Source organism: Acanthopagrus latus, chromosome 12 (genome assembly GCF_904848185.1).
Source record: "Acanthopagrus latus isolate v.2019 chromosome 12, fAcaLat1.1, whole genome shotgun sequence".
Lineage (NCBI taxonomy): Eukaryota > Metazoa > Chordata > Actinopteri > Spariformes > Sparidae > Acanthopagrus > Acanthopagrus latus.
Genome location: NC_051050.1, coordinates 22,346,129 through 22,369,193, shown reverse-complemented (window position 1 = coordinate 22,369,193; position 23,065 = coordinate 22,346,129). Strand labels below are relative to the sequence as shown.

The following is a 23,065-nucleotide window of genomic DNA, read 5'->3' as shown; positions in this document are numbered from 1 at the left end:
GGCTAAAGTTATTTTGCAGGAGTTTCCAATACAAACCACTTTGATTTCTGGGATATTCAGTTTGCTTGATTAGCCATAAACAAACACTTCGATCTGATATCCTCAGTTTCCAGACCTTTTACTTTATCACTGTATGGGTTTTGTTTGTATCGTGATATAGAGTTGCATAAACAGCGACAGAACCACCCTTCATGTAGTGTGTATATTTGCTCTAATTCATTGAAATAGGGTTTGTGCAGAGAGAGAAATAAACTTCTCTCAGTAAACAACTCTATGTGCCTGGAGCTCGATGATGTGATATCGCTGAAATGTGTCTCATTCGAGACGCCCGGCAGCTCGGTTCAAAAATGGTGTTTTTGTTCACACCACAGCCGTGAACAGCCCTGTGGGTTTATCTTGAGGAAGTTACTGTCGCCCCGCTTCATGTATACACCGGCGCTGGGACAGATCAGGTGGCGGCTGCGTGAGCTCATGTGTTATTGTTTTCTCAGCATGTGTGCGTCCGTGTCAGTGCGTCATTATCAGTGAATGGAAAATCTTCTATCAGTTTTCCCCCCTTCTTTCGCCAGGGTTACTGACATTTACATAGAAAATTACTGCTTATCTCAAAGAGAGACAGTCAGGGAAAAGAGAGAGCAGTGTCGTCTGATCTGACATGTTCTGCTGGTGTGTTTGAAGCTCCTGTTGCAATTAAATACTTTTTCTATCCTGAATTGTCCTGTGAATAGAATAACATAATTTTTCAAGGCAGAATTCATCATCTGGTCCTTGTACAACCCAGAGCAGCCTTTAATCTGTAAAGAAGTTTCCTCAGAAAAGTTTTTATTAGCTCTCGTAAACTTAAAAAAACAGGTCTTTGAGGAGTTGATGGTTCTGTCAAAGCTGAGTTTTCCTCACTTAATGTGAGATTCCTTGCTTGGCTGAACTGAGCTGTTATCTTTTGCCATCACGTTGTTTTGATGTCACACAGACTGTTGTCAGGCCCATGCAAAGCTTTTGGTCTATCATCCAAATCTGCTGGTTACTACCTGCCTTTCTTCTGATCCTTCCGCTGAACTCACTCGATTCTCGTGACCCATATTGTCACTTAAAAGCTGGCAACAGTTGACATAAACACCAGCTGGCATCTGGGTTACGAATGTGTAAATATCCACACATCACCAATATGTACATGACAGTAACAGACATACCGTAGTTCTAAATGAAGTAGTGTGACATTTTCTGAAATGTGTTTGTTCCCTTTTCTTGGTGAGAGTTGACCACTCCCAAATCTGTATGTTCCATCTGAAGCTAGCGCCAACAGCTTAGCTTAGCTTAGCTTAGCTTAAAGACTGGAGACAAAGGACGAGCAGCGAGCCCGCCTACATCCAAAAGCTGATTAGATGGCATGACTTTTTTGGGGTCTCCATTACATAAAACCTGTGCAAACTCATGAGCCTTAGAGGTGTTGGGGGCCCTCTAGCAGAGTCAGGCCAGCTGTTTCCCCCCCTCTTTCTAGTCTTTATTATAAGCTAAGCTGACCATTTTCTGGCTACAGCTCAAGATTATACAGACATCGATCCTCTCATTTCATTTTCTTGAAGAAAGTGAATAGCATATTTCCCCAAATGTCTGATCATTCCTTGTGAAACTCAGCTGCTAAACATTTCTTCCATGAATAAAACATCAAAATGAAATGCTGGATGAGGCAGCGGCGGTCTGTAGCCGCAGCGCAAGTCAGGTCAAGTTGAAGTCTTTGTGTAGCTCAGAATCACATGCAGTCTCTCAACAGACTTTACAGATACACATCAACAATGGCTGCAAAAAAAAAAAGGAAGAGCAAAACAAAGAACCAAGAAAACATTACAGGAAAGGGAAGAAAAAACAGAAGCTGTAGCAGGGTAGTGAATTGATGATAGGAACCAATAAAAGACAAATACAGAACAATTATCTCTGACAGTACAAACCAAAAGTCCAAAAGTAGAACTGGTCAAAGTTCTGCACAGTATGTCCAAAGAGGTCATCTTTAGATTTAGAAAAAAAGTGTCTCTCGAATTTTTTTTTGCCCTTTTAAAGAATCGTGCTTTGACGGATGTCTGCTCTGATGGCTCGGTGACTGAGAGCACACACACACACACACACACACACACACACACAGCACGCAGTGACAGAAGCAGAGTAACAACTGTGTGAAACCATGAAATATCACAACACTAAAGGGAGAGTTACTGCGAGCAGCTTGGAAGAAAGTGTTTGAACTACTCGATAACAGCTCAATAATGCATTACCACTGACAGTTATTGCGCGTAATCATATTCTCAATGGGTCATTACCAAGAAACACTTTTGATCTGTGCTACCGCGTCATGCTTAGATTTTGTCACGTTGTTTGTGATGTAGACGTACTTCTGACTGTGTGAGTGTGTGTGTGTGTGTGTGTGTGTGTGTGTGTGTGTGTGTGTGTGTGTGTGTGTGCGCTGATGGGAAGTGAGGAGAGAAATGAGGCTGATAGATGGGAAGCACGGCCAGAACAACACAGACGATCATAATGACTCAGTTTCCGATGCTTAAGTCATATTTACACGTAAACACGGGAAGGCTGGAAACAAGTCTGTAGTAATGACTCGCCTCTCATGTGATAATCTGCTTTAAATATTAACACGACGGAGAGAAAAGGAGAGATTTAGAGCCGAGCAGTGCCCCGTTTAGACCTCGGCTTCACAGCCGGCTGAATCACTTTTTTTTCCCTGTTTTCCTCAGATTTGCTCTTTGATCTGTTTTTGATGTCGGTGCCTGAGCATCCTCGCTGAGATTAAGGTCATGTTTTAGTAAAACAAAGGCTTCACTAATGAATTTAGGCAATCTGATGCTTTGATCATTTTCGCCTTAATGTTTAGCACATACAATCAGGCCAAGGGCGAGGAGAATATTTGAGATAAGAGTGTGGAAATTAACTTGAGCACCAAAGAGTAGAAGTACTTCCCATCTACTTTGTCAGTTCTGTATTAGAGGAAGAGAAGTGAAAAGTGTGATCAATTTGCCTCTAAGATCTGATAATGGGAGACGGAGACACGAGACAGACGGCAGCGACAGTTAATAAAGCAATAAAGCAGCGAAGTGAACCGCTAGGCCTCTTCACATCATCTCGATGTTTAACCCAGGATTATTCTTCTGATCTGCGTCTCATCCCTAGAGTCTGTCCTTGTCTACCCTCTTTGCTTCAGCCTGGTGAATCATGAAGATGGGGCCGGATGACGCAGTGCTTCTGCGAACCCGAAAGAGTCCAATAACGGGGACAGGTGCAGGCTAATCCCCCTTAATCCATAGATATCAACTCAGATTACAAGGCAGAGCCAGTTATGGAGGAGTAGCTGTATAGCTATAGAGGATCATTTCCATAGCTCACCGTGAAAACAGCCTCTCAACATACAGCTGAGCAGCAAGCAGTGAGTTATTCTCACATGCAGTCAAACTTAGAAGATGAATTACAATGTAATGTTTAGGGTTGCAACTAAATTATTATGCCAGTCATTTTCACGATTAATCAGCGTATTAAATGTCAAACAATCTTAAGAAATGCCTGTCACAATTTCCCGGAGCCCAAATTGACGTCTTCACGCCGCTTCTTTTGTCCAACCAGCAGTTCAAAACATAAAGACGCTCTTCATTCATCATCACAAATAAGGAAGAGGAAAAGGAGCAAGTTGAGAGGTTGCGCTCTGAAAAATCACTGAAACGATTTATGAAATATCAAAATAGGTGGTCATTAATTTTCTTTTGATCGTTGCAGTTGTCGTTGTGTTTCTCCAGTGAAATGCGAGGTCTGTTCAGCCGTTATTAGCCTCGTCATTTCCAGAGCTATACAAAAATACTTGAAAGCAGTCCAGCTCATATTTCCTTTGAAATCCCAGGGTCTTGATGTAACATAACCATGATATGCAATAAAACATGAGGACTGAAAACAAATAATCCACAAACGGATCTGAAGAAATGCATCCACAGCCCCCCGGAAACCAATCTCAATACGTCCAGTCTCGGTAATCATGCATAGATGATACGCTTGTCATTTTCGGTTTTGTCTTGTGCGGTGTGTGTTTCTGAGAGCTGCTGTCACGTGTCATTTTATCAACTGACACCGGGGTGTTTGCTTCATGTTCTACATTCTCCGTGCTCGTGGATGTTATTGAAGTGAGTTCGGATCTCAGCCGGCAGCGGCAGGAATGTTGCTGCTGTGTCGCCCTCTGCAAGAACACAGACTTCCTCCTTCTGCGACCGACTATCCTTCTCCTCCACCTCCTCCTCTGCCTTCCCATAACACACTGCAGACAAAGGCATGCATGTGCCAAACTAAACATGAATCAGAGCCCCTCTCTCTGGTTACTACTAAAACATGGTTGAATTTAGATTGATTGTGTTTGTGAGGAAAAACAAAAAAATTCCGTCCTAATGCAGCATAGTGCTGCTCAAAACTCCCGATATCTGGATTTTTACCAATTTATTGCCTGACTGTGTTTCATAAACTTAATACAGAGTCTTGGCTGCTTCGATCTTTTTTTCATCACTAGCCCTTAGTCGATGTAAGATAAGGGGCTCAGTGTTAGCAGAAAGTTAAGAGACTGTTGACCGTATCCACACTAGCGGCTGTTGTGGGTTGAAATGATTCTCTTTTACTCCCCTCGTGTCCACAGAGTCGCTCCAAGGAGATGGAGCAGCACCTCTTTATCGCCCCATCATCGCTGCGCTGAGTAAATACCGCGTCTCAGAGGTCAAAAGTCCAGCGCTGTCCTCACAGACCAGTGTTAGCACACGATAGTGTACCCACACGAGGAAAGATTCTCTGCTCCCTCCCCCACTTTCGTCTCTCCCATACACAGACACATGTTTTTTAAGACAAGACCTCAAAGCTTGACGATTCAGAGCTGTGCCTTCATCACAGCATACGCCTGTGTGGGTCTTGAATTACATGGACATTACAGTACACTGAATAAACAAATAAAAATCTTCCACATTGCTCTTCGATTGACATTAACTCACAGTTTATATTCTAGAGACAGACAGAGACCTTTTTTGCGGCACTATCCGCCTGTCAGGACAAGTTCTAGCCGTCTCGTATTTGAGGGAACAAAAACAGAGGAGGCTTGTATTTGAGAAGGAGGGAGGATGTGAGGCAGGGTGGACCAAGAACGATGGTCCTCCAGGTAGAGAGAACACAGTAAACACTGCTTGACAGCCTGTGATTTTGCTGCACATTTCACTGGCCCGCAGAGGATGTGTGTGTGTTTATGTGTGTGCGTGCATGTGTGTGTGTGTATGTATGTGTGTGTGTGTGTGCTTGCATCCTCCTCTGTTTTTCCCTCCTGTCTAACACAAAAGCCCTGCCATCTCTTCTTATGAGGCTGTTCTTTCAGCCCCGAGGGTGCAGACTTCTTGAAATGCAGACACGTGCTGCTGTTGATAGCTGGATGCTGTTCTCTATAACTTTCTGCTCATTAGCTTGGCAGGCACAGTTCGAACTATTTGTCTGCCTTGTTCAAATAAACCCTTTAAAACTGCTATGATAAATCTTTTGATGTTAGTAATGGATTAAATGCTGTTACTCATAGTGATAAACCCGACCCATAACTCTTCAGTTACTGGTCACATCACCAGTCTTATAGCTTGTCTGTTGCGTGACGGAGGGTTTTTCTTGTTTAAGCAAATCCATCAGTGGATCACCACTATACCATCAGTTTCAGGAGTCACACTATCCCAGTTAATGTTTAGTTTATACCATATCAATACTAGAGCCAGACCAGCATATCGGTTGGCCAGTATAATTTGGCCAATCACAAATATATTGGTATCAGAGTAAAAGGTGTCCTGTACTGTATGTGTGGACACGATTATAGTTCAGAGTATAATTCATATAAAAGATGCTTGGGATGATTTATAATTACTGACAAAATTTAAGACTTTACCGTTTAATGCGAAAGTGTTAAAGATCTCTTTTACGTGTGTTTGATAACCAAATCATTGGATCACTGCAAAGCACGGAAGTATCAGAACACAAGATCAAGAAATGGTCGGGCTCTCGTCGATAGATTTAATTTAAGCTTATAATTGTAATATTTTTGGATCAGTATCTTCTGCATTTGGATAAAGTGCCTCGGGACAATAAGCTACTGTTTTATTAACAGCTACATATTGAGTTTAAATTAAGATTCATGATCCATTTAATTATATTACAATTGGGACTGTGCCATGAAATAAAAGTTGCTTATTAAACAAGATGATATAAATGGACCAGATGATATATTGTAAAGATAGAAAAACAAAAACGTATTATTTCAGGTGGGATGTGAAGGTTGATTTCAAGACACTAATCTGAAGAAAGAAGCTATGCAGCTTGGTGATTTGTCAGTGGATACTCTTGCCAGATAGCAGCAGGGTGAACATGCTGGCTTTGTTGACAGTGAATTTAAGTAGAACTATTTTTTTTTTCAAAGAAAACTCTGCAGAGTGCTCTTAACTACCATCCATGCAAGCCAGTGCACCAAAGCAGTCACCGAACAAAAGTTGTTCAAGATGTTTGGCCGTGTCTCATTTGGCTTCGATTGCAATAACGTTGCCACCAGATTGTAGAAACTTTCACTGCACAGAAACAGTTTTTTGTCATTAAAAAAACAAATGACATATAAAAGACTAAATAAGATCTAGAGTGATTACAAGTGTAACACCAACAATACAGTGCTGAATGTTCTTTTCATGTTGCTATCATTTGCTGGCAGATTAAATACCCTGTGCGGCAACAACAACTTGCTAACAAGAACCGTTGTGAATTTCCTCTTTTATCATGGATCCACTCGGCGCAGCCAGCTCCTTGAGCAATAAAGCATCATAAAACACATCACTCCAGGCAAAAGAACAGCGTTTATTTACAAAAGCCAGCCATCATCGTTATTATATCAGCCCAGCACTTTGGCGCAGACACACCAAAAATAAGTCGTTAGGCAAAGTGTTCATTCCTGTTTTTCCTCTTCAATGATTAACGAGATGCTATCAGTCTGTGTTCTGAAAGTCTATGTGACGCATTACCACCGTTTTTTTTTCGCACTCATCAGAAAAATGAATCAGTCGTACTTTATTCATCCTGTTTGTCTGGCCTTACTAACAACTAACAAAACATTTGACAATATTGAAGTTAGTTTTTCAGAAGAAGGAGAGGCTTTTCCTCCTCCACCTTTGTCTGCAGTGGTTTTTTTGCAAGCTGGAATATCCTGTGTCGGTGAGGTCTGAGAGGAAGGGAAGTTTAGTTGGCGCTGGGCACTGGATGGAGCATGCCTGGTTGGGGAACACTGAGGAAATATGTATTCTGACCTATATAACTGAATGTTGATAGGGAACGGATGTCAGGAGGAGAGGAAGGGAGATTGAATTGAACCATTTAAAAACGATAGAATGACAAGACCCACTGTAAAACCACAACATGTGGCTTTGTATTGATTAAACTAGCAGGATGTAGTGTGTTTATTAGTGAGTTAAGAGATGCTTACCTTATTCCCATTAGCATGTTTCCAGGATAAGCTATGCTAGCCACCTTATGACTCTAGCATCATACTTGACACAAGCGGTATCAATCAAATGTAACTCTTGACAAGGAATCGACTCTTACAGGAATAATTTGCTTGACATTCAGTCATTTTTTTCAGGCTGCAATGCCCCTATCTCGCCTGGCCAGGCCGGTACTAAAACACACTCCTCTGCTCGCACGTAATGCAGGCGGCTATCATCCCGTCTGTGCCCATTAGGCCCCCCGGGGCTCTCGCTGGCACTTTCACGATCCCAATAACTGACTGTGAGGAGGCCTGAAGGTGGGTGGAATCAGGACAGAAAGATGGCTCTATCTGTGAATGGATGGTGTTGGAGGAGGGAGAGGTGTGAGCTTTTTTTTTGGAGGGGGGGGGACGTGAAAGGATGGAGAATAAAAGGGAAGATGGGTACAATGGGGAGAGGGAGCGGCAGATGAGAAATCGATTTGATTTGATGTGGGAGGTGAAGATGTCACGGCGCAGTTACAAAATTCAAGGATGCAGGTTTGAAGAGGACGTTCATCAGAGAGCACACAGAGGGAAGAAAACCGAGCTGGTGAAGGCAGAATCAACAATGTTATCATGATACGGAAGAGGAGGGGGACGATGAAGGTCGATATAATAAATAGACGACCTCAGTTCAACGACACCTCACCTCTCTGGGCCCTGTGACCCTTTGACTGACCTCACAAAAAGCGCCCGCCATGCCAGATGCTCCACAACACACACATACAGCTCACAAAATATCTTAATCAAGAACAGTTTGACAAACCCCCTTTGAAAAGGAAACATTAATCTGATACCAGCCACCACATACTGTACAAAACAGCTCTTTGATGATTCACTTCAGTCGGAAATGTGTCTTTTAATTGAAGCTTTATTGAGCGCTAATGTCTGTTCATGGGCTGCTGTTGGTTAGGTGGGGGTCGGAGGAGAGAGTTTCAGCGAGGGGAATTTTCCATTCATTTGTAGAGATACAGTACAGGCAGGTGGTAAAAGCATGTTGAAAGCGCACACTTCAGTTTCACACAGCAATTAGTTCGCAGCTAAACGATTTGTGTTTGTGTGCGTGAGCTTTTCCTCTGAGTGCTCGTAGCAGCCAGCTGTGCACAAGTGGAGAGATTTTTCTTTAAAAAAAAAATAAATTAAAAAAATTAAAAAGAGGACTAGAGGGGTGATTCGAAAAAAAAGACGTTTGAGAAATAATTTGACGAGAGATGCGGGAATTCACTCGGCTGATTTAATTCGGTCAGTGTTCAGATTGAATGCCTTTATTAGCTTTATTTGGCCATGAATGGTTTTCAGATTTAAAAATGATTAAATGTGCTTGTTGTCATGGAAACAGATATTTAAATGCCACCTCTTTTTTTTTTTTTTGCATCTGTGAGATTTTAACTACATAAAATTGAGCCTTGATTGTTGACTCATAAACTTCTAGAAAAACTGGAAATTAGATAGCGATGGAACAGGCAGGGCTTACTTAACCACAACCCTTATTTGTATAATTATTAGACCTTTGCATTAAAAAGACTAAACACAGAAACATGTACAGAAAGTGTTGCATTTTGGCTTGAATTGTAAATTTGCTCATGAAGGCCTGTAAACTTGACTCGGACCACCTCTCTGCACTCCTTCTGTGTAATGACGGGTGATGTTTAAAGAGGCTCATGTAGATCTCCTCACCTCTGGAAAACATAAAGGCAGGCTCAACACGTCTCTGTTGCACAGTGACTAAGCCGGTTTAAAATCAAATCCTTCTGACCTCCAAAGAGCAAAATGGACTACTGCTCAGTGGATCCAGATGGTCCCAGTTTTCAATTATCGAGATCTGATTTAGCAAGAGAGGACGTCTGCTCTGTGTCAGAGCATGTTGTTGTTTGTCTGCCGTTTGTTGTTGCGGGCTGCGTTTATGTTAATGTTAGGCTGAGAATTATGTGGGTTGGGATGTGAGCCAGCGTTCTGCACAGCAGGAAGTGCTATTCCTCCATTCGTTCTTCAATTACAGCGTGCGCTAATTCAGTCAAGCGGCCTGTTAAACAGCAGACAGCTAATTTAGCACAGCTGAGCTTGAGAAGCTAATAGAAATGACAAACTCCAAGAGTGTGCACTTGTGTGTGTGTGTGTGTGTGTGTGTGTGTGTGTGTGTGTGTGTGTGCGTGTTAGTAGAGGTGCTTTATATTCAAATATAATATTGGGCACAAATATTTTTTGGCACAACATTTGGTCCATCCAATTTTTGGTAATTTAACTGCAGTATTTGATCACTGCAGTCCTCGTTTATTTGAAGCCAGTGTTTATCCCAAAATATGAAAAATCACGCCCCTCTCATTTGTGTTGTTGCACATCCCAGAGTGAAAATTGATACAAAATTCAGCGCAGTAATTTAGTTTTTCTGGCCAAATCTTAACTCATGTTGCTGTTACAGATTAGCCTTGAGCATCAACTTAAGAGAACATGGGTAACATCCAAAACAAATCAAAAAAATGTGGTATGATGAAGTCTGATGAAGAATTATGACCATTTATGTCAACGTTAATGAAGTTTGGAGCCACATGTTCACTTGTTACAAGTCACATTATTGCACATTTGCATAATTTATAATTTATTTATGCCTAGCAGCTAGTTTGGAACGTAAGAATCGAACTAGCACATCTGCGCTGTTGTTGCTAGCAGGTTGCGGGGTCAGGTGTGTGTAAACTGACCAATCGGGTGACTGAGTTTTCAGCAGGCGGGCCTTAAAGTGACAGGAACTGAAACGGAGCATCAGTATGAGAAAAGTAGCCCAAAATACAATTCCTGAAACTCCTGAATGATATGTCTCATTTGATTAGAATTAGAATTAGAATAACTTGAAGTGTTGAGAGTTAAGAGATGTTGTCTCCTAAATCTGAAGATGATTGGTTCACCAGTCAGCAGGAAGTTCCCAAAAAATGGGGAACACTTCTTCATATTCATAAATTCATAATATATACTCACATACTGCAGTGTAGCATGTGAGAGAGGGTGGGGGGGGATAAAGAGAGAGAGAGGAAGGAGGAGGAGGATTTGGTTCATAATGCAGTTTCATCCTTATTAGAGTCACACTGCCACGCACACTTAACACTAATTTCATTAGTTCGCAATGTTACAGACATTCATTTAAATCATTTTAATAAACGCAGCACAGTCCCGGTGAAGCAATGACCCCGTCTGTTTCAAAAGATTAGATCAGAATACAGCACAGTGTCTGACCTATTTTACACATTTTCTGCTTCGTGATCGAATGTCTTGTACTTTAAGTCTCAACTTCCTGTACAGAACAGTGTGATCTAAATTTGTTGTACTACTGGATAACAGGCTGTATGTTCTGTACCCGTGCGGCAGCAGTTAGCGGTGATGGCTAGCGGAAAATCTGCGGAGACATGCATGCTCAACATCACTCACATTCCTCTCGGACATGTCCAGATTTGCCGCTTCCGCACGCTCAGTCATTGACTCTAGAGCGCTTTGACGGCACGTTCATGCCAATCTGATGTTGTGCTGCACCGTGTGGCCAGGATGAAGAGAAAGAATTAGACGGACGCCCACGCGATTACAGATGAGTTTAGCGAAAAGAGAAAGGATGGGAAATCAGGAATGGGGATCAACAGCCTTGAACTCCCTGAATGGGCTCATACTTACACTGATGGAAGATTTGGTTTTATAACACAGTCCAGTGTTTACAGGATGCATCCACAAACACTTATTTTTACATGTCCTCAGTCTCTTTGTTCGTGTTCTCAGTGTGTTGAACGCTTCATACAGTTTGTCCTTCGTAAAGGTCGTTCCTGTTCTGAGTTTAGATATTCTCCATTGCCTTTCTGTAAATTTCTTTTGTGGTACTCTTAATTAAGTGTGGAGGCAGGTTTGATCAAGTGGGTCAGGAATTTGAAGATTCTTATCACACTGACAGCAAATCACACAGGATGCGCTTTGTAGAATGGAAAAATGCAAGATGTACCGCTCTGACGCTGTTTGCAGTCATTTGACTGGTTAAAGAAACAGTTCGAGTTTTTTGTGGAATACTCTTAATTGTATTCTTGCTGAGCTTTAGACAAGAAGATCAATAACACTCTCATGCCTGTATGCTTATGATAAAGCTGCATCTAGCATGTAATTAGCTTAGTTTAGAATCAAGACCAAAAAATACACTTCCTTAGCTCAGTAATCAGCACATTTTCATTTGTACGTTTGCTTTTTTACTTTGGAGAGTACCGAACTAACTGTTTCTCCTTGTGGACTAAGTATGTGAAGCTTAATTAAGTTTAAATAAGTTAAGATAAGCTAATTAATCAGCTTTTGTTCCTGAGTTAACAGCAGAAATAGGACTGGCATCAGTCTTCTCATCAAACTCTTGGCAAAAAAAGTGAACAATTGATTTTCCCAAAATTCTGAGCGCTTTAAACATTATTATTATTTTTTTTTTTCACAATTTAAGGATCATTTTCACGTTTTGCAAACCTCTCTCCACAGAGTCTCCTCCAGAGAGGACAGGACGCCGACGCAGCATGCCAGGCAGCTCCTCGGACAAGACGGCACCCGCCATGGAGGCTACGTCCACCGCTGCGACACCTTTCCGAGTCACCGTGAGTACTGTGAGTGTTTTTATGTTGCTTCCATGTATCGTCCCTGTCGTCTCTATTTGTATGGCCTTCTGTCTCTGTCTCCACCTCAGTTTGCCTTAGGAGGTTCTCCGCTGCAGATCAATGTCTCCAGCGGTCTGGTGTCCAGATGGAGCCATGCCAATCTGAAACACATTTACATCAAATGTTGGAATGGGGACTTTGATGTTTGGCGTCTACACATCAAACATCTCCACATCTTGGCTTTAGGTTCAGCACTCCATTTTCCACGGCCCTCTTACATCCTGTGATTTTTCATTGCATTTCACCGCAGAATTGTACAAAGCTGACACACACACACACACTCGCACACCTGTGCACGCACAACTCTTGTCACTCAGTCGCCTAGAAGCAAACTGTCTCTCTTCCTCTCTGTCAAACACACACGCAGCAGTCCTTTGTCTGTCATCCTGCTCTAATTCAAATCCAGTATGCTTTCTGCCATGTTTAATTCAATAGATAAACAGCCGGTTAATGAAGCAAAAAATTCCGCTATGAGTCATCAATTTAAAGCTAATTAGCAATTAGCAGCGCATATTTCCATTAATAAATGATGAGTGGGGAGATGACGACCTGGAGGTGAACTGTAAACATCGGTTGTTAGGACAGCGGGGCCACAAGCACTCCGTCTCTCATAAACAAACCCTCCAACTTCATGTTGACTTTTAGCCTTTGTCAAGGCGCAGCAGGCACACTAATGAGCCAAGCAAAAGGCTAAAAGGCATTATGTTCTTTCTGAAAGATAGAAAATATTTACTCATTATCTCCATTTTCTCCCTTTTGCTGTCCCTTCATGGCCTTCAGCCGTCTTCAGCGCTCAAAATTTCACAGAAAAGGTGGAGTTTACTCTGCAAAATTCAAATTGACGTGCCTCTGAGGCTTACAGAAATCCCACAGTTAATGAAAAAAAAAATAAAAAAATAGGCTAGACTCACAGATGCTGTACCAATTGCAGAGTGTTGCATGAATTTCATTTTAGGAGATGCACACATAAAATTACCACAGTCTAATGATCCATAGATTATTGAACTCTCATCTGGTGGTATAAAAAGTGAGGAGCTTTTTACCGGCTGTGTGCAGGTTTGCTCTTTGTCAGTCTTTCATTTTGCATTTTCAACTCATTTTACCATATACAGAATGTGAATCAAGTCATTGAAAATTGAATCATTGAGTGGATGAAATCAGATATTAAAATGGAAAGTAGAATAAAAAGCCTGTACGAGACAGAAAAAGGTCAGATAGACGGGCTAAATATTGATTAAGTGTCTCTTAAGCAGCTCCTTTCGCTCCTCAGGGAGGAGAGGGAGCAGAAGAGCACTGCAGCAAAGTCATCCTGCCTCGATCACATGACCACTTTACTGACTTCTGTGGGCTCATTGCTAAGCAGCAGTGACTTCTTGCACTGGGAAAGCATGCCCAGACCATGTTTGACCCTTTGCTGCACTTTTCCCTATACTGCCCCCTTCTGGCCTGTGATGGTAACACAGCAATCTAACTTCCCAGCTTCCTCATCAACTTTTGATGGACGCAGACCAGTTAACAAATAAGATTTTTAGGTTTTACAGATAGAGAAATCACTGATAGGGCCTGTGCAGTTTGAAAAAGACACATTAGTGTATGTTGAGGATGGGTTGGAGACGGACATGTGGGCATGTAAACCGGGTGACATGCAGCCATGGGGTCATCTTCTCCTCCTCCACTTCCTCCTCTCCTGTATCTTCAGCACTTTTAGCGATGACAAACCACCCCTCACTTTTCTCCCTCCAGTGAAAAGAGTTGCGGTGACATCTAAAGTACCCCTCCTAGGCCTTGAGCTAAATCTGTCAAAATGTTTTTCTCTCATGTTCTTTGCAGAGACCGAGTTCAATGTCTGCACACACAAATGGGTGCCACACACACACACACACACACACACACAAGCACATCTCAAAGCATTTATAAGAAAGAGGAGAAAAAAAAAAAAAAAAGACTTCTCACCAGCAGGCATTGGAGAAAAATAAAATCTTTCTAAAGCCTAATCTTCCCCAGGCAATTCAGAAATACTAGAATATTGCATAGCTTAAATATAAAAGTTGCTACTTGGTACTTTCTCATACTGAGTGCTTGTTTTAAAAAGCAGACAAACAAACCTTATCTAAGTCTGTCACGTCCAAGTCCTGCTGATTGCACTCGTTGGATGGATTGATTCTCAATTGTGACTTAGCTCCTTATCCAATCTCTCTCTGACTCCATCGTCCCTACCTGCCCCCCCCCCCCCCCCCCCCCCCTCTCAGATAATAGCAGGGGGTCTAATTGGACAGGTATGTCTCTTGTTTTCATCAGGTTAGAGCTAGAGGGGGACAAGAGAGGTTGATGTGGAAGCAGGGAACACCCTGCTGATTGTCCAGGCACTGATTCTATCAGCCCCCATTAGGGAAGCCTGAAATTGCCAAAGCCAAGGGAATAGAATTAACTTGTAGCAAGCATTTGCTTTAATTTCATGGGAGGAAAAAAAAAAAAAAAAAAAAGCAAAAACCCGGCGATAAAATTGAGCTGTCCTCCTAGTGCTGATTTAATGGGCTTGGACAGGCCGAGATTACCATCAAGTATGCAAGCCTGTTATGCACTCTCACACAAACAGACATGCGCAGAGGTAAGCCTACACACATTTGCACTGTAGACACGGTAAATATGGACAAACACATTCTTTCCACAACCATCAGATTCCCCTCGGAGCTCGTACAATGCAGCAGAGTTTTGCTGGGTTGGTGGAAAACCAGCCTCTCCTCTCCTTCGAGGATGCATGTTGAATCAGATTATTCCATCCCCCCCCTTTCCCACTAATTAGCTGTCAACCGTGGAAAAGTGGAATAATTAAAGAGCGCATTGAAATTCACGCTAACATGTGACACTGTAGTGCCCCTTGTCAGGTTACACTGCCTGTAATAGCCTTATCATGTTTTTGTATGGTGAGTAGGTGTTTGCAAAATGAAACGTAAAGGGCCTGACACTTGAGCAAACCCAAATGTATGTAGAAATTAATTAATGGAAGGCTCTCTACAGTATTCATGTCTTTCCCATTCATGCAGTGATGTTTATAGCTATCAGTCATCCATGCACTCAGGGAAATACCGTATTCCCGTGAGTACATTCATGCATTTTCCTTTCCACAATAGAACAATGACATGATGTATGACATCTCATGCAGTGTCGGTTTTCATTGTGTATGCTGGAGTCGCCGGCCGTGCTGCATTTAATAACTGATCACCTACAGCAAGGCGTAATAGGTAGAGGTCAAGGCATGCGTTTATGGGAAATGTCAGGCATGGATTTTTATAATAGATTACCTGTTTGGTAATACCTCTTTCACACAAGACCCACGAACATACATTTAAATCTGTCCCTTGTCTTTAATGTAGACGTGTACAGTCTGCATTCACTCCTGTGGTAAATGACCTCTGCTGTGGTCACAGATGTTTATTGGCTCCAGTCGGCTGTGATGAAAACCCAACACACTACATGAATACTTCGTCGGTCGATGATATGATGCACGCTGACCTAAGGGCTGTCATGGTATCAGATATTCACTCTGCCATTATCGTGGCCTAAAAAGTTCCCTGTAATGATATTATGATGATATCCACCTACTTCATTGTAATAACACTTGAAAGCTGACTCACGATTGAATTCAATAATTCAATTTTCACAATTAATTGAGCTGCTCAATCTTTTCCATGTACCCCCATGTGCCCGTACCATTTACTGACCTGCGCCCATATGTAGGCATTGTCAAAGACGAGCAGTGATCAGAATGTAACCTGCAGGGAGGAGCAGATATAATTCTGCTGCATTCGACCAGCTTTTGTTTCAGCTGCAGGTTAATTCTCTCTCCGTGGCCGACGCTGTGCTCTGTTAAACCCTGATCTGCCGGCGACCTTGTCACTCATTTGCTGCACTTTTCTCCTCACTTTCCCCCTCATTTAGTTTCACTCTATTGCTTTTTCTATCAACTCATGCTCTGCCACCTCCACATTGTGCTCCACTTTTTCCATTTATCCTGCACCTACAGCTCATCCCCGTCTGGCAGGCACTCACTGTCATTTTTCTGACCAGTCGTACCTATTTCTGTGCTTTGCTCCTTTACCATGCGTCTCTGCCTCTATTTCCCTTTTTGCATATACTTTTTTTTTTTCTTTTCCCCTGTCATCCTCTCTGACGTCTCATATGAGCAGGGGCTGAAGGTGAATTAAATGATAACATATTTGCAGTGCTCCCAGTGTGTCTTGCCTCCCATGGGGGTTTAATCTGGTGTTAATATAGGCATCAGTCATCCTTACTGACTGATTGTAAGTGGGTGGAAAAAATAAGCCATCATATCTGTTCACCTTTAACCTGGACTGCATCTCTGCAAGAGCTTTTGTCAGACTGACTGCATGAGATAGTAGTGTTAATGTCGCATTGCTGCAGAGACTGTTAAAGGCAGGACAAGAAACACGACATAATCAGAGAAATTATAGGTTTGTTCCTTGGCTTCTCTGTTTTGTCTGCTCGCTTCTGTTTCTCCATCTCCCTCCACTCTTCAGACTACATCCATCAGGGGAACGAGAGAAGTTAAAAAACAGAACAAGCAGCCACTAATCAATCCACATCGCCCACAGGGACAGGTTTCTATTCACTGACTTATCTCTGCGGATGGGGGGGAAAAAAGAGAAGCATTTTAATTTTTTAGCTGTGAATATGCCAGCAGCAGCCGGCACACACACGCACTCTCTAGGGGCTGCGGGGAAGAGGCATGGAATTGCTATGAATTTGGAGGGTGTGATTGATATCCAGAAAGGTCGAAAAAGGTGTGTGTCGATTCTCCACCTGACTTTTGCTTTGACATGTCGTTGAAGGAGCCGATCTCTGATGCCACATCCCCTCGAAAAAAAAAACAATATTCCTGCTGCACGCTCTGACTCATATTTGTCTTTGTTTAGAATGGTGCCTATGCTAATCCAACCACATGCCCACACACTCACACACGCAAACACACACTCTCACACACACACACACACACATATGGAGTGATGTATTGATACATTAACCACTTAAGACCAAGGAATGAGAGTTTGATTCAAAAAGCACCGACGCTGGGAGCCGCGGGTGCTGCGCTCATACGAACATTGGTGACTCAGCTCTGTTCATTTAGCTAATAGCCCCCGAAACAGCTCACAAATGGCAGGTAGCAATAATAAGCCATTTGCTGCCCACTTCCTGTCGACTTACTTATGACATAACAGGTCCAGGAGAATTAAGAGTTGATCACATAGCCACAAAGTCGGATCACTATTGAGCAGGCACACGATAGCCGTTGCTGATAATGATAAATGACAAAGAGTTGATTTGTTTTGTCATGTTTCATGTGACAATAGGAATTAAAGACTCCGACTTCCAGAGACATTGGCTGTGTCCCATTTTCATACTACAGTGTCTACTTGTACTGCATTTGCCATACTTGCACCAACCCACATCAATCAAATTGCACCTTTCGATCGCCACTTCCAGTTTTGCTTAATCAGGAGAAAGTAAAATCTGTTTTCACCACTGCGGCAATTTAGTGTCAGACGTTCACAAAGTTAGGAGCACAACAATACTTATATGTAATGGGTCTCATGCTAGTAATCAGAGCAGCAGACTTAAAGATCTCCTGACTTTAGGCTGTAGTATTTGGTTTTTGAGCTCCCTAAACACCAGACTCACATTACCCTTAATGCAACTCAGAAGGGTCTTTTGTCAGACTATTCCTGTCCGGGAAAGTCCGCCTTCTTTCAAACTTAATTTTCCAGTTTTGTAATGCAGGCTCTCTGTTATGTCTGCTTTCCGAGCCCAAGTTGAGTAATTTACCTCAGGAAGTACACAACTGTTTTCATCAGCTGACTTCTAAAGGAGTCATTCTGTGTCAAATCAAAAAAGGCTCCTGTTACATTTTAGATTTTCAAACTTTACATAAAGGCTATATGACAGCCAGAAATGTATTTTCATTATATATTTGCACTGGATTTTTACAAAATGGTGCACAACAGCTCCAAAATGCATGATAGGTGGTTTTTCGAGCCCCAGGAATGTTTCCATATTTTGTGCTCAGGAATTACACTGATTGATGTTCTGCCAATTTCAAGGACTCTAACATCAACAGAGTCTAAGGTATGGCAATTTGCTGCTGTCATAGGACCAAACATTTGTGTGAAAGGAGTCTATATGAGGGCGTTTTGTGTGTACAAGACGTTCTGTCCATGTTGTCATATCTACTACCAATGAATAAACCTGTGCTGAGTGTATAAACACACTGAAAAGACCTTCTTTGGACAGACACTCACAACAGGCAGAGACGCTCCCACGAACAGCGTGAGCGTAAACACTAGCGAGTGTTTGCTCTCAGCCCAAAGTGTTTTGCTGATGACAGGTGTGGTTCATCAGGATGCTGCGGCTCCTCTGTGATCAGCTAGCAGGCTGTCTGGGAAGTCGCTCTGTAATCATTCCTATTCCACTGTTGCCCGGGGCGACCTATTCACAAGCTAGGTTGTAATTATACAGGTGTGTTAATGGCCCGACTGGGACAAAGGGAGGTCCTTTTTTTTTTTTACTCCGCCATGTGTGGCCTCACCATTTTTGTGAAGCATCTGCATGTATGAGAACGCGGTTAGGTCAAGGCACTGTGGATATAACTCTCGGTGTTGTATAACCGTATTGTGGCCTCCTGAATTTGTCTATAATTCAAGCTATGAATTGGCTGTTGTAATGTGTGATTGGATTTAAAGAGTTGCACCTGAGCCCAGGCTGGTCTCGTACTTTCTGCTGCATACTGACTCACTGGTTAAGTTTCTGTCTTTATCGCGCTGCTCTTCTAAGTTCCTCGATCGACTCCTCTGTTCACCCTCTTCATTCAAAGGCATTTTTTTTTTTTTTTCCCACCGTCATCTTCTTCATCCCCTTCTTGATCTTCTTCCCTGCGGTAAAAACTGAAGGAGAAAAAAAAGGCAGAAAGAAAAAGATTACTTTTGTGTGTGTGTGTGTGTGTGTGTCTCTCAAAACTTGCAACAGCCTGCCATTTCTGCACCACATCTCGTTTGTTCCAGTTCTCTCACTCTTAATGCCAGCCAACAGTTGCCATGGTGACGGCGAGGTGCTTGGGGGAGTGTGATTGCAGATGTTAGAAGAAGTAAACACACAGACTCAGACAAAGAGAAGAACGAGGAAAACTAATAAAGGGGCGTATTCGCTGAATTAGCGCATGCTGGTGATTACAAAACGCTGTTTGCACATTGCTTAGATTTGTCGCGAGTGCTGTTCTAATCGCAGCTGTGGGAGACGATCTGTAATTTTTTTGCGTGCATATTATGCACCAGCTTATTATGTCTATTGTCTTGTAGAATCTGTATGCGCATGGTGTTATGCCTCTTTGTATTCAGTTTGCGTTGTGCGTTTGACCTTGTCCTCACTTCCAAACAACACCCTCAGCCTGATATGAAGATCTATACTCATTTATTCCCCCTTTAACTATTCATGACATCCTGCATCACAGAATTTAGGACATGGATTGTGAATGTCAGTATTAATATGTTCTGTCCTGCTGCCAAGTTGCGCTTAATGATTGACATCTGGGAGACTTCCCTCGCGGTGACACAGCTTTATTGACTTCCTCTGTGTCTCTCCGTCAGGGCTTTCTGAGTCGACGGCTGAAGGGCTCGATAAAGCGCACCAAGAGTCAGCCCAAACTTGACCGCAACTCCAGCTTCAGACACATCCTTCCCGGCTTCAGGAGCGTCGATAATGACAGGTAGGTGTTTGTCCATTATGCTGAGTCTGATGCGTGTTTGTGTATGCTGGATTTGTTTTCTATTCTGACGTCTCTCTGCCTGATGGCTGGTTAATCGGGTCATTGTTGACATTTTTGTCTTGTGTTGTCAAAGTGTTGTGAAAAGCAGTGTATCCCGAGTCTCCAACCTGTCACTTCTAATCCATCTCGCTCGTTCTCATCGTAATACGTGATAATGAATCTCCCGTCCTTCTTCGTGTTTGGCATTAAAGTAATTCATTTGGAAAATGTTGTACTTCCTCTGAAATATAATTTATTTAGCCGTTGGTTGTCATGAGGGCTGGGCAATAGAAAGCATAGGAACCTTTTCTTGATAAGACAGGTAGAAACTTCGTTGTAGTATATTGAGTCAGCTGAACAGACCACATGCTGCTACTTTGATCAAAGACAGATCATTAGACTACAGCAGAGTTATTATCGTGACCTTAAACTGAAACGAAAATGAAAATAGACAGTGAAAGAAAACTTTTAAGCTGAAACCACACATATGGACTATAACGATATTTGAATTCAAAGCATTTAGAAGCACATTCTGTAGTTGTGTTTTGCATGTATACATAGCTTCAATATTTTGACATGTTATTGACATGCGATGACAAAAACACAACTACAGTCACAAGCAAGAAACAACTGTAAAAGTCAATAATTTAACATGAACATTAAACTTTTCTGAAGACCTGAAACTGAACCACAGATAGAAAAAGATTAATAATGAAAACTGAACTCAACCTTAAACATAAACGAGTTGTTGTGGATGAACAAAAACAAAACAAGACTGTGTGAGACGGTATCAAACAGGAAACGGCTCCATAAAATAAGTCATTAAAGGGATTGGTCACTGTCAACCTGTGGCAACAGAAACTGCAAAGTTCATCACCAGATGAATCACCAGCAGAGCATAAAAGAAGCTCACTGTGGTGGCATGCAAAGGAATCCAACAAATATCTTTTAAACGTTCTATCAAAATACAGAATGAATGAACAGAAATGGAATTTGAAATGGGTTTGTTGGTTCCTGACATGTTTTTGTGTCAGCCTGCTATGTAGTCACATTCATGCACGTCGCACACATCATCCATGATTATAGCTACGAGCTAAACTCAAACTGAGATGGCAACATCGGAAGTGGAGGAAATACGAAAGGTTCCAAAATATCACAAACAAACAGCAGCTCTGTGAATTTCCCAGTGACAGCCGAAGCAAACGACTGGAGGAGAAACGCACCTGATGTTTTCACTGTTGGTTAACAGGAAAACTAACAGAACTGTTTTGTGACAAAACTTTAATGTCCTATTTTAAAACTGCCTTTGTTGGGATTTTTGGATAAAGAAATGCAGCAGATACCCTGTGCCTGGACAAAGCAGTGACACTGTATTTTAAAATTAACAGTGTTACTTAGAGATCTGAATATTTTCTGAGGTGGTCTATGTCGTAAAGAGTTTGAGAAATACTGTACTAAAAAAACTGTTCCTCTTTTCAATAGACACTTAACACATGCCGTCGCTTCTTTAATGGCAAAAGAAATGATGCCAATAGGTACCATTAATGAAAATAACCGACCCAAGGTATCAGTCATGTGAGACGACCTTTCATACCTGAGAACTTATGCAAGATTGACACGTTTTGTGTATTTTATTTATTGGATAGATAGAATTTCAGTTTGGAGTTTTTCCAACTGTTGTACATTTTTCAGGTTCTGGATCTACTGCAAAGGAATTTTAAGCAGCAGAGAGTCTTTGAAGTCAGATATAAGAAGAAAAAAAACGTGATATCTATGTCATGATATATTGATATCAGCTGATAAATAAATATATCTGTAGCCCCAGAGTCTGAACTATACAGCTCTATTCTGAGTCTCCACAGCGCTACATGTGTGATGGTGTTTCACTTCAGGCTGTGATAATTGCCAGTTTCTGATAACTTTCCTCCTAATTTCCTGAGGAGCTCAGCCACTTGGCAAACATTTGCCCCCGCCTAATGATGTCAATTAGGATTCCGGACCAGGCTATGCTGACCTGCGGTCGCACTCGCCTCGCTCGCTCTAGATTTCTCGATTGGTCCTTCCATGCGTGCATGAAAACAGCTATAATTCCCACCACCTTCTTTTTTTTTTTCCTTCGCTGCGTCTGGAAAAAAGCCAAGGTGTCCATCTGTGGAGTTTAATTAATGGGGGTGCTGCTTTTGAAGAGACGTTCCGCGGCTCTCGGTTTCAAAACTCGGAGCCGAGTTGCTGCCACTCTCCGTACTTTTTAATGAGGCATTAACATCACTGTCAAACTATCACAAGGGAACACTGGCGATTGTTCAGTGTGGAACACGGTGAACTATTCCTCTGGTGCAGTCGGACAAATTGAGCTCCTACCTCTTCTTTGTCCCGCTGTCTTTTCTCATCCTCTTTGCTACTTCTGCCCATCTCTTTATATACCTCGCATCCCGTCTATCCATTTCAAACTCATCACTCTCCAATTTCATCCTCGTCTCCCATCCCCACCCGCTCCCTCTTCCTAGTAGCGAGGTGTCCTACCTATCAGCATTTATGTGTTTCATTCTGATAAAGCGCTCGGCAAAGAAGGCAAACATCGGACAGGAAATTGGAATTGTCCAGGAGGTGTCTTATCTTGGCCAGTTTAACCTGAAAACACACACGCTACATACACCTTGCTCGCAAATGCACATATTGACACCTATACTGTACACTGATAGGTCTCCATAAGCTTATCCTGGTGTAGCAGGAAAAGGAGAGAGAATGCCTCTCTGGTGCTTTCACTCCTCAAGGACATTATCCAGGCAAATGGTGGATATAGTAACACATGACGGTGTGTGTGCAGTGGCGTTTGTTCGGAGGGGAAGAAAAAAAAAAAAAACAGGGGAAAAGATAGTAATGTGCTGTGAGAGGAGTATGTGACACTCCTCGTCAGCCTGGGAGCAGACTCCCCACAGGGCAGAAAACACTGCAGAAGAAGAAGACAGGCTTGGGAAGTGGCAGAAAAGGGAAAAGAGATGATGAGATGAAGGAGAGATGAAGGGAGGAGGAGGGAGGGAA

The 23,065-nt window shown here is 42.3% G+C and overlaps 1 protein-coding gene across 13 annotated transcripts in view; it reads left to right on the top strand.

Moving 5' to 3' along the window:
- Positions 1 to 23,065, top strand: part of dab2ipb (DAB2 interacting protein b) — a 167,252-nt gene that overhangs the window by 70,393 nt on the left and 73,794 nt on the right. For 9 of the 13 annotated variants that reach the window (XM_037117090.1, XM_037117088.1, XM_037117091.1 and 6 more), the window contains 2 exons: positions 12,038 to 12,159; positions 19,866 to 19,984. In XM_037117090.1, the coding sequence (XP_036972985.1) occupies positions 12,038 to 12,159; positions 19,866 to 19,984 (241 nt within the window). The remainder of the gene's footprint in view (positions 1 to 12,037; positions 12,160 to 19,865; positions 19,985 to 23,065) is intronic. The other 4 variants (XM_037117089.1, XM_037117086.1, XM_037117096.1 and 1 more) reach the window with 1 other exon arrangement.